Here is a 22258-nt window from a genome sequence, read left to right as displayed (position 1 = left end):
TGGAATGAGAACCGGGGGTTCTCAGTATGGTAAAGTGCTCGCATGGTTAGTATAAAAGGTCCCAGAAAAGCTAGAGGCAATCCTAAAACTCCAACATTTAGATTTAAACTTAAAGATTATACTAAACCATAAGTTTTTGGTAATCTATCCAGGGATCCAAATTCTAATCTAACTATTCCACTCTTGTCAACCCAACATTTCACTTTCTGTCTCCTCCAACCCTTCAAATCACCGGTAGAACAACCATCGTCACTCCTCCACCAAACAAGGGATCTCTCAGTTACAAACACATACAATGCAGATAAGGAAAAATACAGATAGAATGCAGTCATAGCAGATAGAACATATAGCAGATAAGCATAGATAATCAACTAGGCAAACCCAAGTAATGCACGCTCAAACAATACAGACAAATGCATGTGATGTATGCCTGTCCTACTGGCCGTGAGCTCACGTATTAGTTACTTTGCCAGAACCCAACACACCCAGTAGCTAACTCGGATATCGTCTCTCTGACATGCCTCCACACTCTTGGGATATAGTGCCCGTCACACTCTCAAGATATAGTGTCCATCACACTCATAGGATATAGTACCCGTTGCATTTCCCGGGATAAAGTGTTCCCACACTCTTGGGATATAACACCCGCCATACTCTTGGGATATAGTACCTGCAACACTCATGGGATATAGTGCCCGACACACTTCACAAGGTAAAGTGCTTCCACACTCTTGGGATATAGTACCCGCCACACTCTTGGGATATAGTGCCCGACACACTCATGGGATAAAGTGCCTAACACACTTTACAACAGAGAGAAAATGATGCAACAAAAGTAGAACATATTACACACAACCAATCTTACAAGCAGAAATCACAACTCAACATAATCCTTTGTCAATCCACCTCATCATAGTCACAGTCACTATCTATCAGGTATATAATGTCCAGCACACTCTTGGGATATAGTATCCGTCACACTGTTCAATCATAATCATTATCCTCGTAATTACTTTTAATATTCTTTTTATTCTCCTTCTTTATCACTTACCCAGAGCAAGTGGACAATACCACTGCCTCTTACCCGGTCACAATATCTCATTTAATGGCTATTCATCATTACTTTCATCATCTTTATCAATCTCCTCTCATTCACCATTACCAACGCCTCATTAATTTAGTTATCATTTCGCAAAACCCTTCCAAAAATTCTCTCAACTTATTTGACATACTCACCATCGTTCTAAGGCTTAAGAGCTTGCTAACAAACCTTAAACAAGTGTAAAAAAGGTTTGGAAAATCAGAGGAATGGCCGATAGTTCAAAAACGATGAATTTTCATCAAAATAGTGGTTTCAGAGGTTTACAGACTTTCCAGAGAGGTCAAATAACAAAAAACAGAATTTTAGTATAAAACAGGGTGTTGTGCGTACTCCCCATGTCGTGCGTACGCACGCATCATTGTGGCCTTCCATTCCTGTGCATACGCACACTTGCAAAATCCTCAGGGTGTGCGTACGCACAACCTCTCATGCGTACGCACGAGCCGAAATGCATTCCCTGGTCTGTGCGTGTGCACACGAGCTTGCGTACGAACACACACCAGAAACCCTGGTTTTCTGCAACTTAGGAAAAGTTTAGTTTTCAGCACCCAACTTCTGACATCCATAACTTCCTCTACAAAACTCCGTTTTCTATAAAATTTATATCGTTTTTAAGCTCTTAAAACTATATTTAATTTGAATCAAAATCCATTCAAATCCAAAATTCGAGGCTAAAGTTATGAACCGCTGAAGTTCATTAAAAATCAAGTTTTGCCCAAAAAAGTTCAAAACCTCTATTTTCCAAATTCTCATTTCCAAACCAAACCACTATAAACTGAATCAATTCCAAAACACTCAAAATCAATACCAAATACTCATCAAGCATTAATCAATCATTCAACCAATTTAAACTATTCAATTCTCAATTTCTCAATTCATTCAAAGTTCTCAATTTAATATACTTAAAATCAATACTCATCAATAATTAACCAACAACATTTTTCATATATCAACTCATACCCATTCAACCAATTCATACTCATACCCCCACAATACCCCCGATCATCATCATAATTCATTTAATTCCATTCCTTCCATAACTCCACCACACACTCTATCATCATCACTTATTATCATCAACAATAATATATCATTATCGTTAATCACCACAATCATCATTAACTATCACCAACCTCATTCATAATAATAATCATCAATTATCAACACATTCACATAACTAAACTCAATACTTTCACCAAATCACTAAACCTTAACAAGTTCACATATTCAACTTATCCTACGGTCAACTTGCCTAAATTTTCACGTGACATTAAACATTAACTACGAGAAACCAAAAACATACCTTGGCCGATTCCTTCTTAAGCTCAAATGCCAAACTTCAAGTTTCAAAGACTCCAAATCAAATTCAATGATTCCAGTCCCCAAAGGTTTGTCCCAAGAACTCCAATTTGCTAATTCAACTCCAATTCAACATAAACTCAAATTAGTTCATATAATTTACTCAAATTAGTACTAGGGCACATCAAATTGGATAAACTACAAGAGTTTAGAGTTTTCTTACCTTATCCATTGATGATTGAGGCAAAACCCAACAATTATCTAGTGTTAAATTGTACATAAACCACCAAAATCATCAAAATCACTCAAGATTCATACTAAAATGCAAATTTAAAAGGGGAAAGAAACTGCTCATAATTTACAAAGTTTCTTACTACTTTATTTAAATAGAAATGAAGAGGACTCCGAGACGAATGCGTGGCCACAAACAGTTCATCAATCGGAGCTTCAGATTAGAAGTTATGGTCGATGGAAGATTGAAGTGGAAGATGATTTTGGTTTTTGGTTCCTCCCCTCAATATGCAGCGTGTTTCACTTGATGGAAGGGGGAGAGCGAGCTGAATAAAGCTTATATACATGGGTAAGTGTGTGGGCTTGGGCTTACTTGGACCCGGTTCATCCAGTTTAGTCCGTTGGCCTAATTTTAGGCTAAAATTTTTGAAATTAGTGTTAAAATTTGTATTTTTGATATTTCTACTCTTCTAACTGATCAAATATTAATTTTATAGTTAATTTTTTTAAATAATTAATTTATTGGTGAATTATTTACTAATTACTCAGGATTTACACAATCTACCTTTAATTCAACACCAAAAAGTTCAACATGAAGGTCAGGCTGAGGTTGGACTTGGCATGAGCCAACCAATTATGTCTCAGAATGAATACTATAACACCCAAATTACCCTAAGCCTTAGCAAAGGTTAATCAAAAGTTACGACAATTCTAAGGCTTATACATATTTATATAGAAGGAAATAATATATTTTAGAAGCCCGATGAAGGATTAAGCTCAAAAATAGAATTACAAAAGCGCAAAACGTTCACACGAAGCTAACGCATAAGATACAAGGTATAGATGCAAGAGAATAGAACATATATAGATATAAGAGTATAATAATTATAAGGAACTAGCCGCAGCTCGCGGAGTTTAAGTCGACTAGAATATACAGACATATAGAGTTTTGAAAGTAAAGCAGCTTATACAAAGTACCTCTCTCAAAGTAAGCCTCTAAGGCAATATAAACACAAAAGTGAAAGAACTAGTCAAGTGGCCAAAATGGCAACAAAAATGGAATAAGGTCCTCCGCTCTGTCACCATCAAATAACTCACCGAGGTGGGTTGCGACCTGCATCTGAAAAACAACAACAAAGTAGGACAGATCGATCCCTCACACACAAAACGACGTCGTCCCCTTCCCTTACCCCTATTTGATCGATAACCTTGGAGGAAGACATGGGTGTTGATGCTGCGATCGTCCATGATGAGTGAAGGGAGCTCTTCATGTACAAGACAAGGAGGGGATCTTCGTGCGCTGTGCTAGGAGGATGTTCGCGAGTTGCGATTGCGCCCAAGTGCTACTGTGGCGTTTATGCCATTATGTACAAGTCAAGAACGACTAGTAACCCTAATAGAGTGTTTCTTGGGTGTCCATTATTCAAGGTAAGTGAGCGATTTTTACAATAGTTGGGTTATAGTGTGCTGGGTGTTGATGGGTGATTCATTGAAATTTTGTTCCAGGCTAAAGAACCGTACTGCCGGTACTTTGTCTGGATGGATGAACATTTGAAAAAATTAGGGCCGTGGAGCCTGAAGCCTTGGGTGCGGTGGATGAAGCTGAGGGAGTAGCCGTTGAAGAACAGCTGCTTGGAAATCAAGATATTGAGGAAAAAATAGAAGAGTTAGAGAGAAAGCTGTTGTCTATTGAAAGCAAAAAAAAATTGAGTTTGTGGCATATAACTGTGATTGGTATAGTAGTTGTTGTTGTTGCTGTATGTATGTTGAAGGGGTATGATTGATGTACATGGAATTAGTTGTAATGGAACTTGCCATTGGTGGCTTTTGAATGAAAAGTGTATTAGTGGATTGAATCCATTTTTGTTTTGTATTTAGAACATCTAAACATTATTCCAAGCATTATACAAGATAGTAATTCTGGATAGATTTTAACCAAAATGTTAGAATGACAATGTATCTGATTTAATCCAAAACATTGCTAAACAGCATGAGTTAAATCCAAAATATGAAAATGTCTGGTTGGCATGTAAACAAGTTTTCCAAGATTACTCTTCTAAAAAACATTGTCTAATGTCATGCTAATAACTAGCCAAAAATAAAAAACACAGAAATCATGCTGCTTTGTTCACTTCCTCTGAGGCTTGAGAATTCTCTTTGTGGCACTGGTAGCTGCTTTCAAGGTCTCCTTCGAGGGTCCCCTGCTGGTGTATCTGCTTTGAGTTTGTTGTGTGTGGTGTTAGATTTGGTGGTGGATTTGCACTTGTTGGGGGTCGGACAATTGGTTACTTAGGTCTGAAAGTAGGTGAAGCAGCATTGGAGACTGGTTGGTCCATTCTTGGCAGCTGGGATGGAGGAACTGGTGCAGAAACTGGTGCAGACCCAGATGCCTCCCCAGCACTAGGTTCAGTCAATTTTTCACCCTGTGATTGATTTTGATCCTATGTAACAAAGAGACAGCAATGTAACCAAATAGGGTAATTAGTGCTTAACCTAACCAATTTTTTAGAAGTGACTCTCTAATAAGAAGTATAAAATGGTCCTAAAGTATTTTTTGTGCTGGCTTACCTCTGGTTGAGGGGCTGATTGTGAAAGGGGAAGCAGCACCAGAGCTTGTGAGTTGTCAACTGTCTCCTTGGATTTTTTCTTCTTTGGTTTCCAGTTGGGGTTGCTTGGAGCTCCTTTACAAGTTTTATAGTTGTGCCCTTTCTCGTTGCACTTGCTACATGTAACCTGGAAGCTTCTTTTCAGCTTGTCTCCCTGAATATGAGCCTCAGCAGAGTCCTTGTTGCGGTTGTGCACCTTTGGCCTCCCAATAGGCCTTTTGATAGGTGGCGGGGCAGGCCTCAGCTGCTCAGTTGTAGCCCAGAATTCTTCACTAGGAACGGGCTTGATGCAATGTGCATATGTCTTGTGAATGGACTCCATACACAACCATGGATGCACATAATCCTCAACCTGGTCATGCCTCTTTCTGATAGCAGCAATAGCATGTATGCACGGCATGCCTGCATAATCAGTAAAACTTACATGTAAACCAGCATAACTTTACATAAGACGAGCACATATTAATTGGATTAAACTATTTACCAGTCAATTGCCATGTGTTGCATGAACAGATGTGTTTGACTAGATCCACATCCACTTTCGTCTTCTTTCTGGTTACCTCAAACCTTTTTCTTTCATTATCCCCCACCCAATCAGCTATCCACCTACTGCTTGGTTTTATCTTCATCTGCAACCTTTTCTCCTGAACTGGTGCTAGCTTACCACTATGGTGTTCTAACAATCTAATGTGCTTGGTCATCCTCCTCATTAAGTAGCACCTAATCTCCTCACATATTGTCAACACATGTTTAACTCTGTATTTTACTACCTTTGCATTGAACACTTCGCACATATTATTAGTCAGGTTATCCACCTTGGGTCCATGACTAAAATAGGCTTTAACCCAAGTGGTAGGTTCAAATTTCATCAAATATTCCCATGCCGCATTGTTAACCCCCTTCAGCCTATCCATTTTCTCCTTGAATTCTGGTTCAGTTGTACACCTAGCACACTCCCACACAATGTCTCTAATGTGCATGTCTTTGAACTGATTAATAAAGTTCTTCCATATATGCATGACACAGTTTCTATGATGTGCCCTTGGCATCACCTCTTTTAATGCTGGTAGCAGGCCCTATTCAAATATATTTTTGAAAACAAATAAACACCAACAACTAAACAGCATTATAGCCTACCCTAACAAACCCTACAACTAAACACATTATAGCCTACCATAACAAACCCAACAACTAAACAGGGTATATGCTAATTCAATAAACACCAACAACTAAACAGATTATAGGCTATCTCAATAAACACCAATAACTAAGCATATTATAGGCTATTTCAATAAACACCAACAACTAAACACATAAAGGAAAGTAAGAGTCTTACCTTTTGCTGGTCGGACATAAAGTTCCAAGCGAATTGGGAGGCATCACCCAGATCTTCCTGAACTAGTGTCAGGAACCATTTCCATGACTCCTTGGTCTCAGATCTTGCAACAGCAAATGCCACAACATAGAACTGGTTGTTGGCATCCTGGGCCACTGCTGACAGTAACTGGCCTCCATGGTATGTCTTAAGAAAGGCTCCGTCTAGATGGATGAAAGGCCTACATCCACTCTTGAAGCCTTGCTTACAGCCCTCGAAGCAGATATATATCTTGTCAAAGACAGGGAGGGACTGACGGATAGGCTTTACATCAATTCTTACTGTCGACCCAGGATTACTTTTGAGAATCTCCATCCCATAATCCCTGAGCTTTTCATATTGTTCTTTTTCGTTTCCCACTAGCCTTTCCTTTGCTTCCTTTACTGCCCTATATACCATCTTCGGATGCACAACTAAGTTAAACTCTTCTCTGAGGAAATCAATTGCCTTATTAGTTGTCATATGAGGTTGACTTCCCATTCTCTTTTCCACCTTCTTACTGATCCAGTGTTGATCAGCAGCATTACTACCCAGATCTCTTGCGCATGTGTACTCAGACTTGTAAGTCTTAACCTAGAAGCATAGCAGTGTCTTGTTGTAAGATAGATGTGCTAGCCATGGACAGCTTTCACCTCTGCAGGCAACTCTCACCCTTTCCTTGTCATTTTTTATCCACAACAGTTCTCTCCCCTCAGCTATGAACATATCTTTGACAACCTCTTTGAAACCATCAATGGTTGCAAACTTGGTACCCACCTCAAATCTCCCCTCTCCAAACCCATACTCTTCATTAAAGACTGGAAATTCATGCTTGTCTCCCTCATCCTCTGAGGATACTAGTGTGTGAAGGTCCTCAGATGCATACTCATAAACTGGGTCATCATCATCTGAATCCTCCTCATTCACATAGAGCCCTATTGGAGGCCTGTCATTGGGCTGTACAGATGGGACATCTTCTTCAGCATGCATAGTAGCACCAGTTCTTTGGGGATTGACATTAGGCACACTTCCTTTGGGCTTGGCTGTAGGCCTGTTTCTTTTGGGCTTCGCACTAGGCCCAGTTCCTTTGGGCTTGGCAGCTGGCCTGGTACCTTTGCCATCAGGCACACCTGCAGTCTTTCTCCTAGCACCTCTCTTGTTCCCACTTGACTCTGTCCCTGGCCCTTCCTTGACATTGACCCTTCTTTTTGGTAGCACTTTCTCCTTTCTTTTCAGAGTTCTTCTTTTCTTCATAACATCATTCTCCTCATCACAGCTAGAAGAGTCATCATCAGAACTAGTTCCAGTGCCATTCGGAGGAGGTTTATACAGCTCGTCCTCCCCACTACCATTCCCATCCCCTGCTGTTGATGGTGATGAGTGAAGCTCCCGCATGATACTGTCTACATCAACTGCATCATCAAATTCTTCTGGCCCTTGTTCGGCAACAGCATCTTCTTTCACAATCTGCGGCTCATCAACAGGGTGATCGAAGTAAATGTAGAACTCGTTGCTAGTTGAATTTCTCAGCTTGTTCTCTCGCATTTCATTTATTCCTGCATCCCCTCTCAGAATGTGCAGTCCAGACTCAAGATCATTGCTGGTTGGGTCATACCAATACACTGCCCTGTATGTTGCATAGCCTAGACCCTTGAATAGTGTAACCAAATCCCCAAAATTCACAAAGTCCAAATCCATCTCTGGAAATTTCTCAACCTTCCCACCAATATACTCAAGAGTGCCACTGGGTCCTCTACCAAAATGACCTCTATGGTGAAAAATAGGTACAGCATATATATCAACCATCTGCATTATGCACAGATATAGCAATCACACATTAAACCCTAGATCAAGTGCCTGAGAAATTTAAATCAGTTAAATCCCTATAGAATTTTTTCCAGTCTCATCCCCGAAACAGAGTATGCGATCATGACTAACCCCAACCCGATGCATTATATTCTACCAAATAGTTAAACACGAACGAACAGTATATTCCACTAATACCCTTACCTCTGTAGCAGACGGCAGCTTCTTGCCAGACGAAGCCTGTCAAACCCTTCGCCACCCGCAACATCCACTGAGCACACAACACCTTCTCAACGAGTTGAAGATGTTCTTTTTTTGGAGGGAGAAAGAAACTGTTTGTCTTCTGGTAGGATTTTCAGTAATTACAGGTGTGGCTTCTGGGTGTTATAGGAATAACATTATCTGAATAGGGGTAAGGGAAGGGGACGACGTCGTTTTGTGTGTGAGGGATCGATTTGTCCTACGAATTTTAATATCCCATCTAGCTCAGCAACCTAAACGGACAGGTCACACTCCCCCCAGCCACATCAGCCTTCTCCGGTGACGTTTTCCAACCCAAATCAATGGAGGGGTTCAATTGTCCCAGATTTTACAAGGTGAGGGGGTTAAAAGTATTTTCAAATCTTAAGGGACGAAAATGTCCAATTTTAAAAAGGTTAGGGACCGATATGTCTTTTACTCTACTTTCTAATGTTTATATATCAAACAATGACGCATTAAAATAAAATAAGATTTTAGACAAAATTTATAATTCAACATTTTAGTAACTACATTATTAACTATAGAATAATTAATTCTAAATCATTATATAATCATAACATAACAAATGAACAAATATAACCCTATTAATTAACCAACAAAGCATAAAAAATTCAAATTAATCATCAACTCAATATTAATCCTAAAAATTAATTAACAAAGCATTACAAACAAATTCATATTAATCATTAACTCAAAATCATATCTTCAAACATCACAATCAATCATGCAAACCCAAATAAAAGTATATTCTATTTGTTCAATTTTTTTTATATTTTTATCATCTTTGTATATTTTTTAACTATTATGTTCTTAGTTATCAAAGGGATATGTCTATTTTTTGCTTCACCGTAATGGACCAATCTTGATATCATAGTCCTTATTTTAAATATTTGGACTTAAAGCACCATCTACATCGATATTTGCATTACCTACACATAAATTGATACCTTTTATTAGTTCATATCATTACCAACAAAACTTAGTAGATAAAATAAAAATGCATTTCTAATATAAACACAACTAGATTTCTTACACTATAAGAACATCTAATATTAAAATGAATTCAATCTAATGTAACACAAGTAGATTACCTGCACTAGGCTTACCACCATCATCATTGTTTGCATCCACCAGATAATTCTCAACTTCATCCTCAATTAGTAGTGCACTAATATTTACTAATATTTATATCTAAATTGATCATACTCCCGTTAATGTTTGTGATGTGTTGATAAGTAATCTAGACTCTAGTCACTCCTACCAGAACCAACCAACATCCATCTTTTATCCCTACCCCCAAAGTGGCCAAAAGTCATAGAAAAATGAAGTTAAGATTCTAATGACATTCTATCAAGAACCACTTTAGATGGTATCTGTATGGTATCTCTTTGTGCCATATGCTGCTCTTTACTCTTATGAGATGGGTTTTGCCTCTATTATATTGCGTACACCATCGTCTTTTTCTTTCTTGTCTCCATCTTAGCCGAAAAAGTCACTCACTAAAAAAAGTTATGGTTAAAACGGTAATTTTTTGAGGTAATTACCATTGTTATACCCAAGAAAGACATTTTTAAGAACTGTTGTAATCGAGAGTGCCATTCTGATTATTGCGGTGGTTTTTAAAAAATAATTTTTAAAAAATCGCTACAATTACCAAGGTAAATATGGCAATTTTTATCACATTTAATATGATGGTTCAAACTACCATTTTAACCGAGTAAAAATGTGATTTTTGATTGGTTAAAATGACAGTTTAAAATTGCCATTTTTTTAGGATATAATGTCATTTTTCATTATTTAAAATGGTAGATAGCTATTTTTACTTAAATAAAATGGCGATTTATGCGTTTAATCTATTTTTACACCCTATTACCCAAATATTACAACGAGTCTACAAAATTGCAATATTTTAATGCATTTTAAACTATTTTTTGTAGTGACTGCCCGTGGTGAAGCTTGCTTGAAAATTTTTTTTTGCAAATGATGAATTTAACAGGAAAATTATATGATATTTATATTAAAATAAAATTTACAAATATAAATACTTTTAAAATTTGTTACTAGTGTGGTAATAAATGAACAATTTTACAGATAAAAATTATGAATACAATTATTGTTGTAAGTTATATTTTATTGTTTTTGAATATTAGCATTTTTTTTTAAAAATTGTATCAATTTTTTTTATTTTTCCTTATATAGTTGTAAAAAAAAATTAGAATAGATAAACTAAAAAATATTTAGAGAAATTATAGTTAGAATGATAAATATTAAAAATTACAATAATTATTGAATATTTAAATGTCTTTATCTAAACAAATTCAGTAAAAAAACTCATAAAGAATAAAATAAAACTAAATTAAGTGTATAAGAAAGAAAGAAATAAAAATTACCACGAGTGATAAATCTCAAAACTTTAGTGTTCTAGTTGCACAAAAAATGACTATTCGACTAAAAAAGATTCTAATCTCACTCACCGAGACCGCAAGCGACAAAATTAGAAAAGGTTTTTGTACTTGAATTTGTTTAAGTGATACTTTTAGTAGATAAAATTAGGGTAAGTTACGTAAATAATTTGTGACTTTCTAAAACAAATTACATATTTGTATTTTTTTTAATTTATGTAAACTGCTACCGTGTGTAGCAGTTTACAACATGCACATAATGCACTATAGGGTATAGCGGGTTACATTGAAATGTGTACAAAGTAGAAACCGCTATAGGATATCGCGGTTTCTAAAGGAATTGGGCCATGTATAAACCGCTATAGGATCCAACGGTTGATGTAGAAATAGGGTGTAGGGTAATCTGCTACCGCCTGCGGATTATGTGTGAGATTCTCTATATATATGCCAGTGGAAGACAAATGTGAAGAAGTAGAGTGTCATTTTCATAATTGATAGTGAGAAGAGTTTCCTAGCTTTATTGCATTACTCTAGAAGAATTCAGAAAAGTAAAAGGATATATAGAGAAATCCATGTACACATAATCCGTTGGGAGAATTAACACAAGAAAAATCAAGAAGAGATGCTCTCTTAACTGGGTTACAAACTGTTGTCCAAATTACTCTCAAATTTTATCTTCTTTAACCAATTCAGAATTGATTATATTCTTGTCTTAAAATTGATTTAGATAGAAGTCAAAGATAAAATAATGCTCCAGCATCTGTAAAAAAATTTTTGTTATTATTATTTTTCCATGAAATTGACAAACATAATTCACTTTTTTTATGTTAAAATAATTTTAACTTAAATTAATAATAAAAAAATCAATTTATTCTCAGAATTACTTTACAAACTGGTAAACATCACATAATAGTTTGTTGATATAGTTGAGAATACGAGTCATCAGTTATATTTACACCAGAAACTATATTTGTAACAAAATTGTTATAAAAAAATTAAATTTATTTCAAATTATGATATTTTGTAATAAAAATTACATATTAATGCAAAATAATCACATTTTATAACACCATATATATTTTGTTATAATTTTTTTAACAAAAACATATGTTGTTACAAAATTCAAAATTTTTTTAAGTGAACAAGAATAAACTACTCCATATAGTATGACTTTTGTTTTTCTTTTCAAAGGCATGGTCACAATTGATGCTTGTTGAATTAGCTTAGCTTGTTTTTTTTAGATAGTTTATTAATACTCCACCCAAGTTTGGGGAGAAGAGTTTTAATTTATAAATTATCCCCTTCTTTATTGCTATCGAGTACAATCACAAATCATAAATAATACAAAATTATACCAAAAATATCATAAAATCTAACAACCAAAATATACCTAATAGACTTCAAATAAAATAAGTAAATAAAAGATATGACAAATTGTTATATGATAGAACTTCTTGCATTCAGTGATTTACTCCAACTTGTTTCACTATTTATAGTCTTTGTTATACTCCCATTTATTTAAGCCATAGCCTATATTCAACACACAAGTTTTGGAAAACATGTCTAATGTTAGAGAATTTACGTACACATAATTTATTACAGGCTACAACAGATTACCCTACACCTTATTTCTACATAAATCGCTAAACCCTATAGCGGTTTATACATAGCCAAATTTTTTTAAAAACCGTAATACCCTGTAAAGGTTTTTATTTTACACAAATTTCAATGTAATCCGTTCATCCTGTAGCAGATTACATACATATTATAAACCGCTACATCCTGTATCCAAACTTATTCTATAGATTAGTCCAATATTATATATTTGTTAGTTGAGTTAAAAAATAAAAAAATCAATTAAAACAAATAGTACTATATGCAATAGAACTACTAATTTTTTTTATGAAAGGTTTGGGGGGCCATGGCCACATTACCAAAGTAAAACTCTGTCATTAGTTATTACCGATTTGAATAAGACTTGTTAGTTGTAGTGGCCAAAGAGAGAGAAATAGTGACATTGTGCATTTGGTCTGTGGGTAGTAGAAGCAATTGGGAGTCAAAGACCTATTGTGAGTAGAGATAAAGCAGGAAGAAGATGGTAGGAGTAGCGAAAGAAGAGGACAACAAAGAACTACAGTAGCAGTAATAAAAATGACAAAAACATGTATCACCTCGATCAAATATCTCATGTGTCCTCATAAATCACAATAATTTTTTCTCTTTTAACCATATAAAAATAATACAAACACATTGCTAACATTTTTTTTAGTTTAACAAGTAAAAAAAAAATCCTAAATTTTACGAGAGACTTTTCCTGTTAGGCTTATTTGCAATTTTTCATAGCCCAATATCTATATAATAATCATTTTATCAATTAATACTATCATAATATCTATTAGTAACATAAAACTGCAACACCATATTATTAACAAAAAAAATAAGTTGTTTGCTACACTATCAAAAAATAGAGTTATTACTAATAATTAAAAATTTAATTAACATAAAATAAAAACTAACTACTTCTAAACAATAATTAAAAACTTGTTAATAAAATTGCATACCATATTGTAACTAGTAACTACAATATAAAACAAGAGAAATTTTTGGGAGCAACAACTTATATTAATTTTGGTTATCATTTAATCAGCACAAATAATAAATTCTCTTTTAAAAAATATATGTTATGGTTAATTACGATTTTGGTCCCTATAATTTAACCCGAAAATTGAATCCGTCCCCAATATTTTTTTCCTTCAAATTTATCCCTAAAATTCAACTTGGTCTTAAAATTGTCCTTTTGGACAAAAATACTCTTTTACTCTCTGAGAAAGAAAGAAAGATCGGAAGAAAGAGAAGTAGGGGAAGAGAAGAGAAAATGAAGGAGGAGGAAAGAGAAGTCAGCGTCAGCAAACCAAGGTGCTATCGTCGCCGTCATTGTTGAAGGAAGAAGCGAAGAGAAAGGCTGAGAAAGAGATGGACTGCACAGCAATGAAGAATCAAAAGACGAGGGAAGAGAGAAAGAAGGAGGGTACAGCAGAGATGTCGACCGTTCCCTTAGCTTCTTCTCTAGCCGATCGCCACGTTCTTCTCCTGTCGTGGTCTTCCTCCATCGTGCTCATCACCTTGTCTTCGTCGTCCTCTTCTCGTGTTGCCTTTAGCTATGCTCACGGCGATGGTCGCCCCCATTTGTGTTTCCTTAGGCTTTATTCTTTAGCCTCTTGTTGCTGTGTTCTGAGTCTCTAGTGATGATTCTTGTTGTTATCTGTGGCTAATTTTTTTTAGCCTCTGTTAATTATTGTTCTTATTGTTGCTAATTCTTCTTTTTCAACCTCTGTTAATTGTTCTTGTTGTTGCTAGTTCTTCTTCTTCGGCCTTTGTTAATATTTTGTTGTTCTTGTTGTTACTGATTCTTCTTGTTACTTGTATAGATGTTCAGTTCTTGTCTGAAATTGTTTGAATTTGAGATTGTCAAAAATTTTAGCGGGCGAAAATGGTGGATCTATGAAAAAAGTGAGAGAAAGTGTGCTTCTATACAAGGGTATTTTTGTCCAAAAATTAAAGAAATGTCGACTTTAAAACCAAGTTGAATCTTATGGACAAATTTGAATGAAAAAAAAAAATCTTAGGGATGAATTCGATTTTCGGGTTAAAATTATGAAAAGTGTGGATGCAAATTGTATTAATTTATGTGTACAAACTCTAATAAATATATGTGCAAACTATATATTTTTTGTGTGCGAACTCCGATAAATATGGATAGAAATTATTGTTAATCAAGTGCTAACCTAAAATGATAATATTTACTGATCATATAGTATTATTCTAAAAACAAAAGAATTTGCTAACTATACTATCAAAAATTATTATTAGCAAAAAAAAAAATTTAAAAACTTCATATATGTGTAATGTTTAAGGTATTCAACAACATATATTTTATTTTTTATGGGTAATATCACGAACTATTTTTGACCGTTCCTATTCTTCTTTATAAGTATTGTTGTAAAAACCAAACCAATCTACTTGGACGAACCGAAAATCGATCATCCGACCATCAATTACAGTCAGCTTGACTATCGGTTTAAAAAAAAAAAAAAAAAAACCTAATTTCCCACGGCTCCCCCTCCCTATCCCCAAACTCAATCACTCTCTTTCTCTCACAGAAGCACATACACTCTCGCCTCTCTACCTCACTCACCGTTACCGCACGATCACCGCCTTGTCTCCGCGCCGCCAGTCGCTGCTCGCATCTGCTTCGTCCACCTGCGCGCCTCCGTCTGCGTTGTCCCGGCCGTCTTGGCTCCGCTGTGGCTCGCCTTCTCTGCCTCCGCCTTGTGCCTCCTCTATCTCTGCTTGTGTGGCCACCTCTCCTCGCTGGTGGCCTGCCTCTGCAATGGTGGAATGGACCCAACCTATCCCTGACTGCTGACTTTAGTTCTACTTCTGTACTTGAGGTGAGTTTTTTTTTCATATAGTTATTCTATATTCTATTTTTTTTTTTAATTTCTTTTGATTCTGGACTGCTAGTCTGCTAGAACACTTTCTCTTGTGTAGGTGCTTTTTGTTTTCCCCCTTGATGACAAAAAGAGGGAGAAATTAAACTGGTTTATGACCTTTTCATATGTTTTGATTGAACTTTGATTATTGGAGGATTTGCTTAGATTGTTCTTGTGCTGATTTTCTAGTTTATTTGTTTATCATAAAGCACATAGACAGTGAAAGCTTCTTGTACTTTTAGGGAAGTTAGCTTAGCTTATCCCTTTGTGCAGTTTAAAATGTATATCATCAAGAAAAAAAATGTTGAGTCAAGAATTGAAATAAATTTTGATGATGACCAACATTTGAATTTGTCTTATTTTCTAACTTTCTGTTATGAGTATTGTAAGTCTTAATTGAAAAGTATTCAATGTAAATCAACCAACAAGCAAGATCTTAGGCAAATCAGTCACATTAAGAAAATACTCTTCAATATCAGATCAAACACAATAAAAAAAAGATGCTGCACATTATTATCAAGAAAAACAAGGAAGTTTCCTCTTTTATTACCAACCGTCTCAACCTTGATATATGCAACGGCTAAGAGGATCAAAATGAGGAAAGAATTCCCTCTACTATAGCAGATCAACGTTTTTATATATGAATAAGATTCTTTCCAAGGAAGGAAGGAAAACTAGTATTGAAGACAGCCCTTGAAACTCGAGTGTTTCCTTCCTTGTTCTTGAGTGACATCTAATTTCTCTTGTACAGTAATTTCATGTTCTTGAGATAGCACCTCCTCTATTTTTATATAGTTATTCTATATTAATTTCTCTTGTCCTCGTTCCTCCGTCGCACAGCCCCTGATCTGCCGTGCTCCAGCCCTCCCTGCTCCAGTTCCCCACGCTCCGTCTCGTGTGTCCATCGTGCTCCCTCTCCCTTGCCTCTGTGCTCTATGCTCTGGAAGGTATTTTTAACTATTCTTGTTTTCTAAGTTAATTGTTGTTTCTCTGAGTTAATTTCCTTGGTTGATTGGCTTGTTCTTTATATTGATGCTGCAGTTATGTTTACCAAACAGAGCTAGAGAAGACTGAACAATATTAGAAAGAATGTATATTGATTGATATTAGTTTATTATTTTTCTGTTTACTACTTACTGTAGCTACAATGTTATACATAAACTATTGGCATTCTAAATGTGCTCTCTATGTAAGGTATAGCAAACTTCAGTACAATTGTAATTCCTGGATGAGTTGTTTAGCCTGCATCTGGATTGCTTACTCTCTAGGACTGTTGTTCAGATATTTGCATCCATATGGATTTTGACAATGTCTCTTTCTATAGAGACTCTTAACCTTGAAAACTTAATTTGAAATTGTGCTTATTGGTCTTTTCTTTCCGTAAAACTTGTTTGTTTAGTCTTTTATTTCAGAGAGTTAATAAATTATATATTGAAATGTTTTTTGGTGTTGTAAATTTGTAATTGAGTCTTCAAATACGACCTCTTTTGATGGTACTTCTGAAGATGGTGGTTTTAGATTACTTATTTATAATGGAGATATTGGAACACTTAATGATGATTATGATGAATAGCGTTTTTGTTTAGTTAATAGTTTGTTAGTGTTGTTTTTTTGGGAGTCTAATATTATATGTTTGTCATTCATGTGTATTTTGATTTTTTTTAGTTATAAACTTTGATGTTTGAAGTTGTTTGTGAGCTTTTAATGATAGATTATGAATAATTTATTATGTGAAATTGTGAAATTTTAAATTTTTAGTTTAGAAATCATTGAATTTAAATATTTGAAATTATATATTAAATTTTTAATAAATTTATTTAATATTTAATTAAACCGGTTGAATCTGATTGAACCACTGAACTAGTGAACCAGTCACCTTACCGATTCATTGACCGGTCTAGTTCTCGCAACCTTGTTTAAAAGAGAGTCAAGAGACAAATTGATGCAAATATGAAATATGCAATTGTATTTGTATGTAAAACTGATTGATTTAATTTGTAATAGGTTTAGATAAATTGTATGTAAAACTAATTGCCCCCTCCTGGCCTCCTTTTTTTTTTCGAGGAAAAAGATCCTCCTCTTACAGCCAATCTGCCGCTAAGCTCTCTCCGGCTCATTGCTCACTGGATTGACGGCGTTAGGATCTTAGTTTTTGGGGGGATTGGATACGATTCGGGCCTGTTAGGCTCTTGAAGCCCATTTTGGGAATTTTTTTTCATTCATTTGGGAACACAGCGAAAACAAGATTCACCGTTGAGACGCCATATGGCCACCAAGTTGCTTCTGAAGAGAGCAAGAGCAAGTCTCTCTAGGTCCTTCTCGCAATTCTCACCTTCTTCTTTCCGGATTCTCTATGTTAAAGCTTCATCAGAAATCTTTGGTAAAATGTGCCACAACGCGCATCTTCCACCCCCGCCGCTATCACCTTCTTCCAGAACCTTCTGTTCTCGCAGTTCGAAACTTCTAGATGAATCTCAGGGCCCCGCCGCCATTGATTACCGGTATGTCATCCACCCTTTTCTGTTTGTTCAGCTCCTGTCATTTCCTATTTGATTCCCTGAGACAATTGAAACAAAGTTGAAACTTTTGTTTGTTTGTTTGGGGTTATTTTTGTTTCAAATTTCTAGCTAGTTTTAATATACATTACTTTTGAAATTGAAAGCATTTATGGAGATGGGATCTTTTAGTGTTGAAAGAAATGGTTGTAAAGTTTTTTTTTTGTTAATTTTTTTTTTCTTAAAAGTGGGTGGAGATGGAATTTGCTAATGATTAATGTGAATGCAGTTCTCTACTGCAGGAGGGTGAATTTCACAATCTTGCTGATTCCACTATACATAGCCTACAGGAGAAACTTGAGGTATCCCTAGCATTTGCTTTATGTTAATAAATTTGCAAATTTGATAAAACTAGGCCTAATGTGCTTCATTTGAGAGTAATGTTAGCTCCAATTGGTACATTAACATGTCAAAACATCGATTTTATATGATCCAAAGTCCCAACTGAAGATTTTATTTCTGGTTTCTTGTTGCTTGGCAGGATTACGGAGATGATGTTGAAGTTGATGGATTTGACATAGACTATGGGGTGGGTATTGCTTTTTTATTATATTGAAATGATTTATAAGGGACTGATTATGAAAAAGAAGTATCATGGAAGTCGTCTGTATTTAAAAGATTAAAGTGTTTAATAGTTATCTTGGTGTAACTGCAATTGTTTCGAATTATTTCATTTATAACTTGATGAGAGATGAACACCCTTTGTTGGATAAAACTTAAAACACAATTTGGTCTTTCCTGAATAATTGATTTTTTGTACTATTATTTTAATGATCCTAATTAATTTCTATCTATTGTTCTAACAAGTTGCTTCTTGCTTGGGTGTTTTGTTGATTGATTTGACATTGCTTCTCATTTCAGAATGATGTTTTGACTGTAAAACTCGGCAATCTGGGCACCTATGTCTTGAACAAACAAACACCAAATAGGCAACTTTGGTTGTCTTCTCCTGTAAGGTATTCGATCAAGTGCACTTCCAATCCTTTTAGAATGTTTTACTATGCTTTACATCAGTCTTCATACAATAGATTGCATGTAGATATATAACCAAACTGTGTTAGTTATGCGTTGCAATACGTCTGCCATACATATATTTCTATTGGTGTCTTTATACATGAGAAAGAACTAAAGAAATGTGATTAGTTGGGAAATTGGGTTTTAAAAATTCAATATAATATTTTTCCCCAAATGTATTGTCTCAAGTGTTAATGATGGTGCACTTGTTGAGGAAAATCTGCATGATTGAAGTATATTAACATGTTTTACAAAGAGATGGGACAATTCATGATTCATGAAGCACTGTACAATTATTTAAATTGCTCCTTAGCTGGATACTAGACAGTGTGGGAACATAGTGAAAGTTTATGCCAAAGATCATTTAAACATGTTTATCTATCTAACTTCATAAAGAATTCACAGTTCCTTAAGTAAACTGAGATTAGTGAATAGATTCATTGTTCATAGTTTACATGTATAAATGGTGTTATCTTAACATATCCAATAGTGTATCCGAACTTCCGAAGCAATCAAGTCAGCGAATTCCATACGAGATAATTTCTTACAATTATTGAATCTTCCTTCCCTGCATTTATAATCATCACCAGAATACATTCATCGCTAAGTGATATCTTAATTTCCTAGAATGTTGCTATGCTATCTAAGCATAAAAACAAAATGACATCTTTGTACATTTTATACACTCTCTAAGACCTATCTAAACAAAAATCCATATCTTATGCAGTGGCCCCTCAAGGTTTGATTGGGATCAAGGGAGTAAAGTTTGGATTTATAGACGGAACAAAGCAAACTTGTACGAAGTTTTAGAAACTGAGTTGGAGCAGCTGTGTGGCAAACCTATTGTTCTCTCCTAAAGTTGTTTATGAGAGGTGGTTTTTATTTAGAAGATAAATAGCATTGATGATGGCCTTGGCATTAACATGCATTTGTAGCATGATTTTTCCCCATCCCTTTGCCACTTTTCACTTTACTGTGTCAATTATACGGATATGGGAATATTGTATGTTATAAATAATCAACTCCGTAGAATTTCAGTGCAAAAATGTTAGCAGGAGTTTGCTTCTCAATTTGAAGTTTTCAGGGATAAAGGGCAGAACATTAAAGTAGTTCTTTCTAGACTTCTATGCCTGAACATAACAATTCGATGTTCAGGGCCGTGTGTTTCCGTTCACATAACTTGGCATATGCATGAAAAACAAGGAACTGGTCTTAACTATTGAGACAAAGGGTTTGAATATTGATTGGCCTTATGAGTTATGACATCCATTATTGATTTACAAAAATACTAAAGAGTAAATAACCATTTTCAATCATTAAAGATTTAGACGCATAAAAGATGAATTAACGTGTCTATAAAAAAAATAAAATTAACGTGTCTATAAAAGATGGATGAATTATATTCAACAAAAATAAATATTTATTAATTTCATTATAAAATTAATTAAAATATCCAAATTACCTTTACCTCTTTTATCATTTTCAACCTTCTAAATTTTTCAACTCAATTGTCTGTGAACAATAAAATTACTATTTTTTTTTCAAAGAAAAAGCTTAACACAACTAGAGCAATTAAACAAAAAACAGATGCTAATCAAATAAACAGATATCCCTCCATAGTATCTACCAATGCCATCAACAACTAAAAGATCAAATCTCAGTCCACTCTTGTAACTCCTAATTGATTTGTTGAAAAATTCCGCAACAGCTGAAAAATCCCTCGAGTGAACCAAGAATTTAAACTCCGGAACAGCCTCGAATTCCCTAGCAATCTATTATTCTCCACAATCAAAGGACAATGATCAGATAAACCTTTTTGCTCGCCTTTCAACATCGTCTCAGAAAACTCTTCAATCCATCCACGTTAATACCCGATCAAAGCAACTGGACGATTGACCCCGGAACCACATAAATTTCCGATCATTTAGCTCTAGAACCACCAGCTCCATATCTTGTATCCATGTTTAAAAAACTACTGCTGATACTGTAAACATACTAGCTCATTTCCTTTCTTCCACTTGCACAACCTCACTAAGTCATCAATGGGAACTTGACACAAACCATAGATAAACTCAACCAGCAGAACGCACAATTAAAATTCTTGTTCGTTAACACTCAACACCCCTTTCACACACAACCATCAGTTACGCAAGTCAAATATCAGTACGTCCCACAACAACAAAAAACCTCTAACAGCACCGTCCGAAACTCACAAGAACCCAACCCACTGCATCATTTTTCCAAAATTACACTGCATCAACTTTGTATTCATATGCTTTTTCGTCTCTATTAATCCTAACATGTTCAAACTATATTTTGTCTTCAAATTTTCACCATACCCAAGCTTCCAACACCCCGTATGCCCCTTACATTCCAAAAACTAAAATCATTTAAAAATTGTATTACACACCTTATTCCGATTTTTAGGACGACTTCTTCTTGCTTTCTTTTTTTGTTTTGCTTGCTTCCTTTTCTATACAATAAGTTCATTCTGAGTTTGAAGAGTAGCCATAATATCATCTTCTTCGTCATAAGAAACAGCTCCTGATTCCATCGCCAAATCCCAAACTACTCTGTTTATCTCCAAATCTGCAACCCAACTACCACCTTGCTCTACCTGGTACGGCTCCCTGTCAACGTCATTATCCGAACATCCCGACTCCTCCAAGTCCCTTAAAGCCCCTTCCTCTTGGACACACATATCCTCCAACAAAATAGTTTCACCCCTGAATCTAATTCCTCCGCTTCACCATCCCTCATCGAGCTTGCTCCAATGTTCCTTTTTTCAGTCACAGTCACCCTATAAAGAGCATGCGCTTTGCGGGAACTGCGATGAGAGGCGAGTGGCTCTGGGAGAGATGAGTTCGAAGACGTCGCTCATGTCCATCTTCCAGGTGCAGGGGTAGAGGGATGTGGTTGTGGCGGTTGGAAACAAAACCTCAACACAAGTAATTGCTTTACAATCAGCACAACACACTAATCTCATATTGTGAATGGAATGGATGATAACCATGACCGCTATACCCAATTTTGAGTGGCGTAGCCACTCCACTGCTGGATTTGGCCAACTCGGCATCTTTCGTCTCGCCATCAGAAGGCAATGCAGCATTCTCTCCCCAGTCTTGCTCCTTCCCT

At 35.5% G+C, this 22258-nt stretch overlaps 2 protein-coding genes across 3 annotated transcripts; one reads left to right on the top strand and one right to left on the bottom strand.

Annotated features, from left to right (window-relative positions):
• Window positions 1–4917: 4917 nt before the first annotated feature.
• On the bottom strand, window positions 4918–8404 carry LOC148562463 (uncharacterized). Its single transcript, XM_088490894.1, has 4 exons — window positions 6575–8404; window positions 5723–6314; window positions 5201–5640; window positions 4918–5073 (listed from the first exon to the last, which is right to left on the bottom strand). The coding sequence occupies exons 1-4, from the start codon at window positions 7091–7093 to the stop codon at window positions 4918–4920; spliced, it is 1707 nt and encodes a 568-aa protein (XP_088347020.1). The 5' UTR covers window positions 7094–8404.
• A 6759-nt stretch (window positions 8405–15163) lies between these two features.
• On the top strand, window positions 15164–20193 carry FH (frataxin-like protein). 2 transcript variants are annotated; one of them, XM_088491834.1, is made up of 7 exons: window positions 15164–15512; window positions 16395–16501; window positions 17626–18055; window positions 18339–18411; window positions 18591–18638; window positions 18971–19065; window positions 19851–20193. In XM_088491834.1, exons 3-7 carry the CDS (start codon window positions 17820–17822, stop codon window positions 19978–19980), a joined length of 582 nt encoding a protein of 193 aa, XP_088347960.1. In that variant the 5' UTR covers window positions 15164–15512; window positions 16395–16501; window positions 17626–17819; the 3' UTR covers window positions 19981–20193. The 2 variants fall into 2 exon arrangements, with proteins under 2 accessions (XP_088347960.1, XP_088347961.1); XM_088491835.1 differs by having other exon boundaries at window positions 15194–15512; window positions 17619–18055.
• Window positions 20194–22258: the final 2065 nt, after the last annotated feature.

This window comes from Arachis ipaensis, chromosome B6, assembly GCF_059453495.1.
Source record: "Arachis ipaensis isolate K30076 ecotype BB chromosome B6, ASM5945349v1, whole genome shotgun sequence".
Taxonomy (NCBI): Eukaryota; Viridiplantae; Streptophyta; class Magnoliopsida; order Fabales; family Fabaceae; genus Arachis; species Arachis ipaensis.
Note: the sequence above shows the minus strand (reverse complement) of the source record. Positions and strands in the feature narration are given on the sequence as shown.

Excerpts from the sequence above, each read along its gene's own strand:
- LOC148562463 (XM_088490894.1), bottom strand. The coding sequence starts at position 7,093 with ATGGGAAGTCAACCTCATATGACAACTAATAAGGCAATTGATTTCCTC. Across the intron at positions 6,315-6,574 it reads TTATGTCCGACCAGCAAAAG|GGCCTGCTACCAGCATTAAA; the intron begins GTAAGACTCTTA and ends ATATTTGAATAG. Across the intron at positions 5,641-5,722 it reads CAACACATGGCAATTGACTG|GCATGCCGTGCATACATGCT; the intron begins GTAAATAGTTTA and ends CTGATTATGCAG.
- FH (XM_088491834.1), top strand. The coding sequence starts at position 17,820 with ATGGCCACCAAGTTGCTTCTGAAGAGAGCAAGAGCAAGTCTCTCTAGG. Across the intron at positions 18,412-18,590 it reads GCCTACAGGAGAAACTTGAG|GATTACGGAGATGATGTTGA; the intron begins GTATCCCTAGCA and ends GTTGCTTGGCAG. Across the intron at positions 18,639-18,970 it reads GATTTGACATAGACTATGGG|AATGATGTTTTGACTGTAAA; the intron begins GTGGGTATTGCT and ends TTCTCATTTCAG.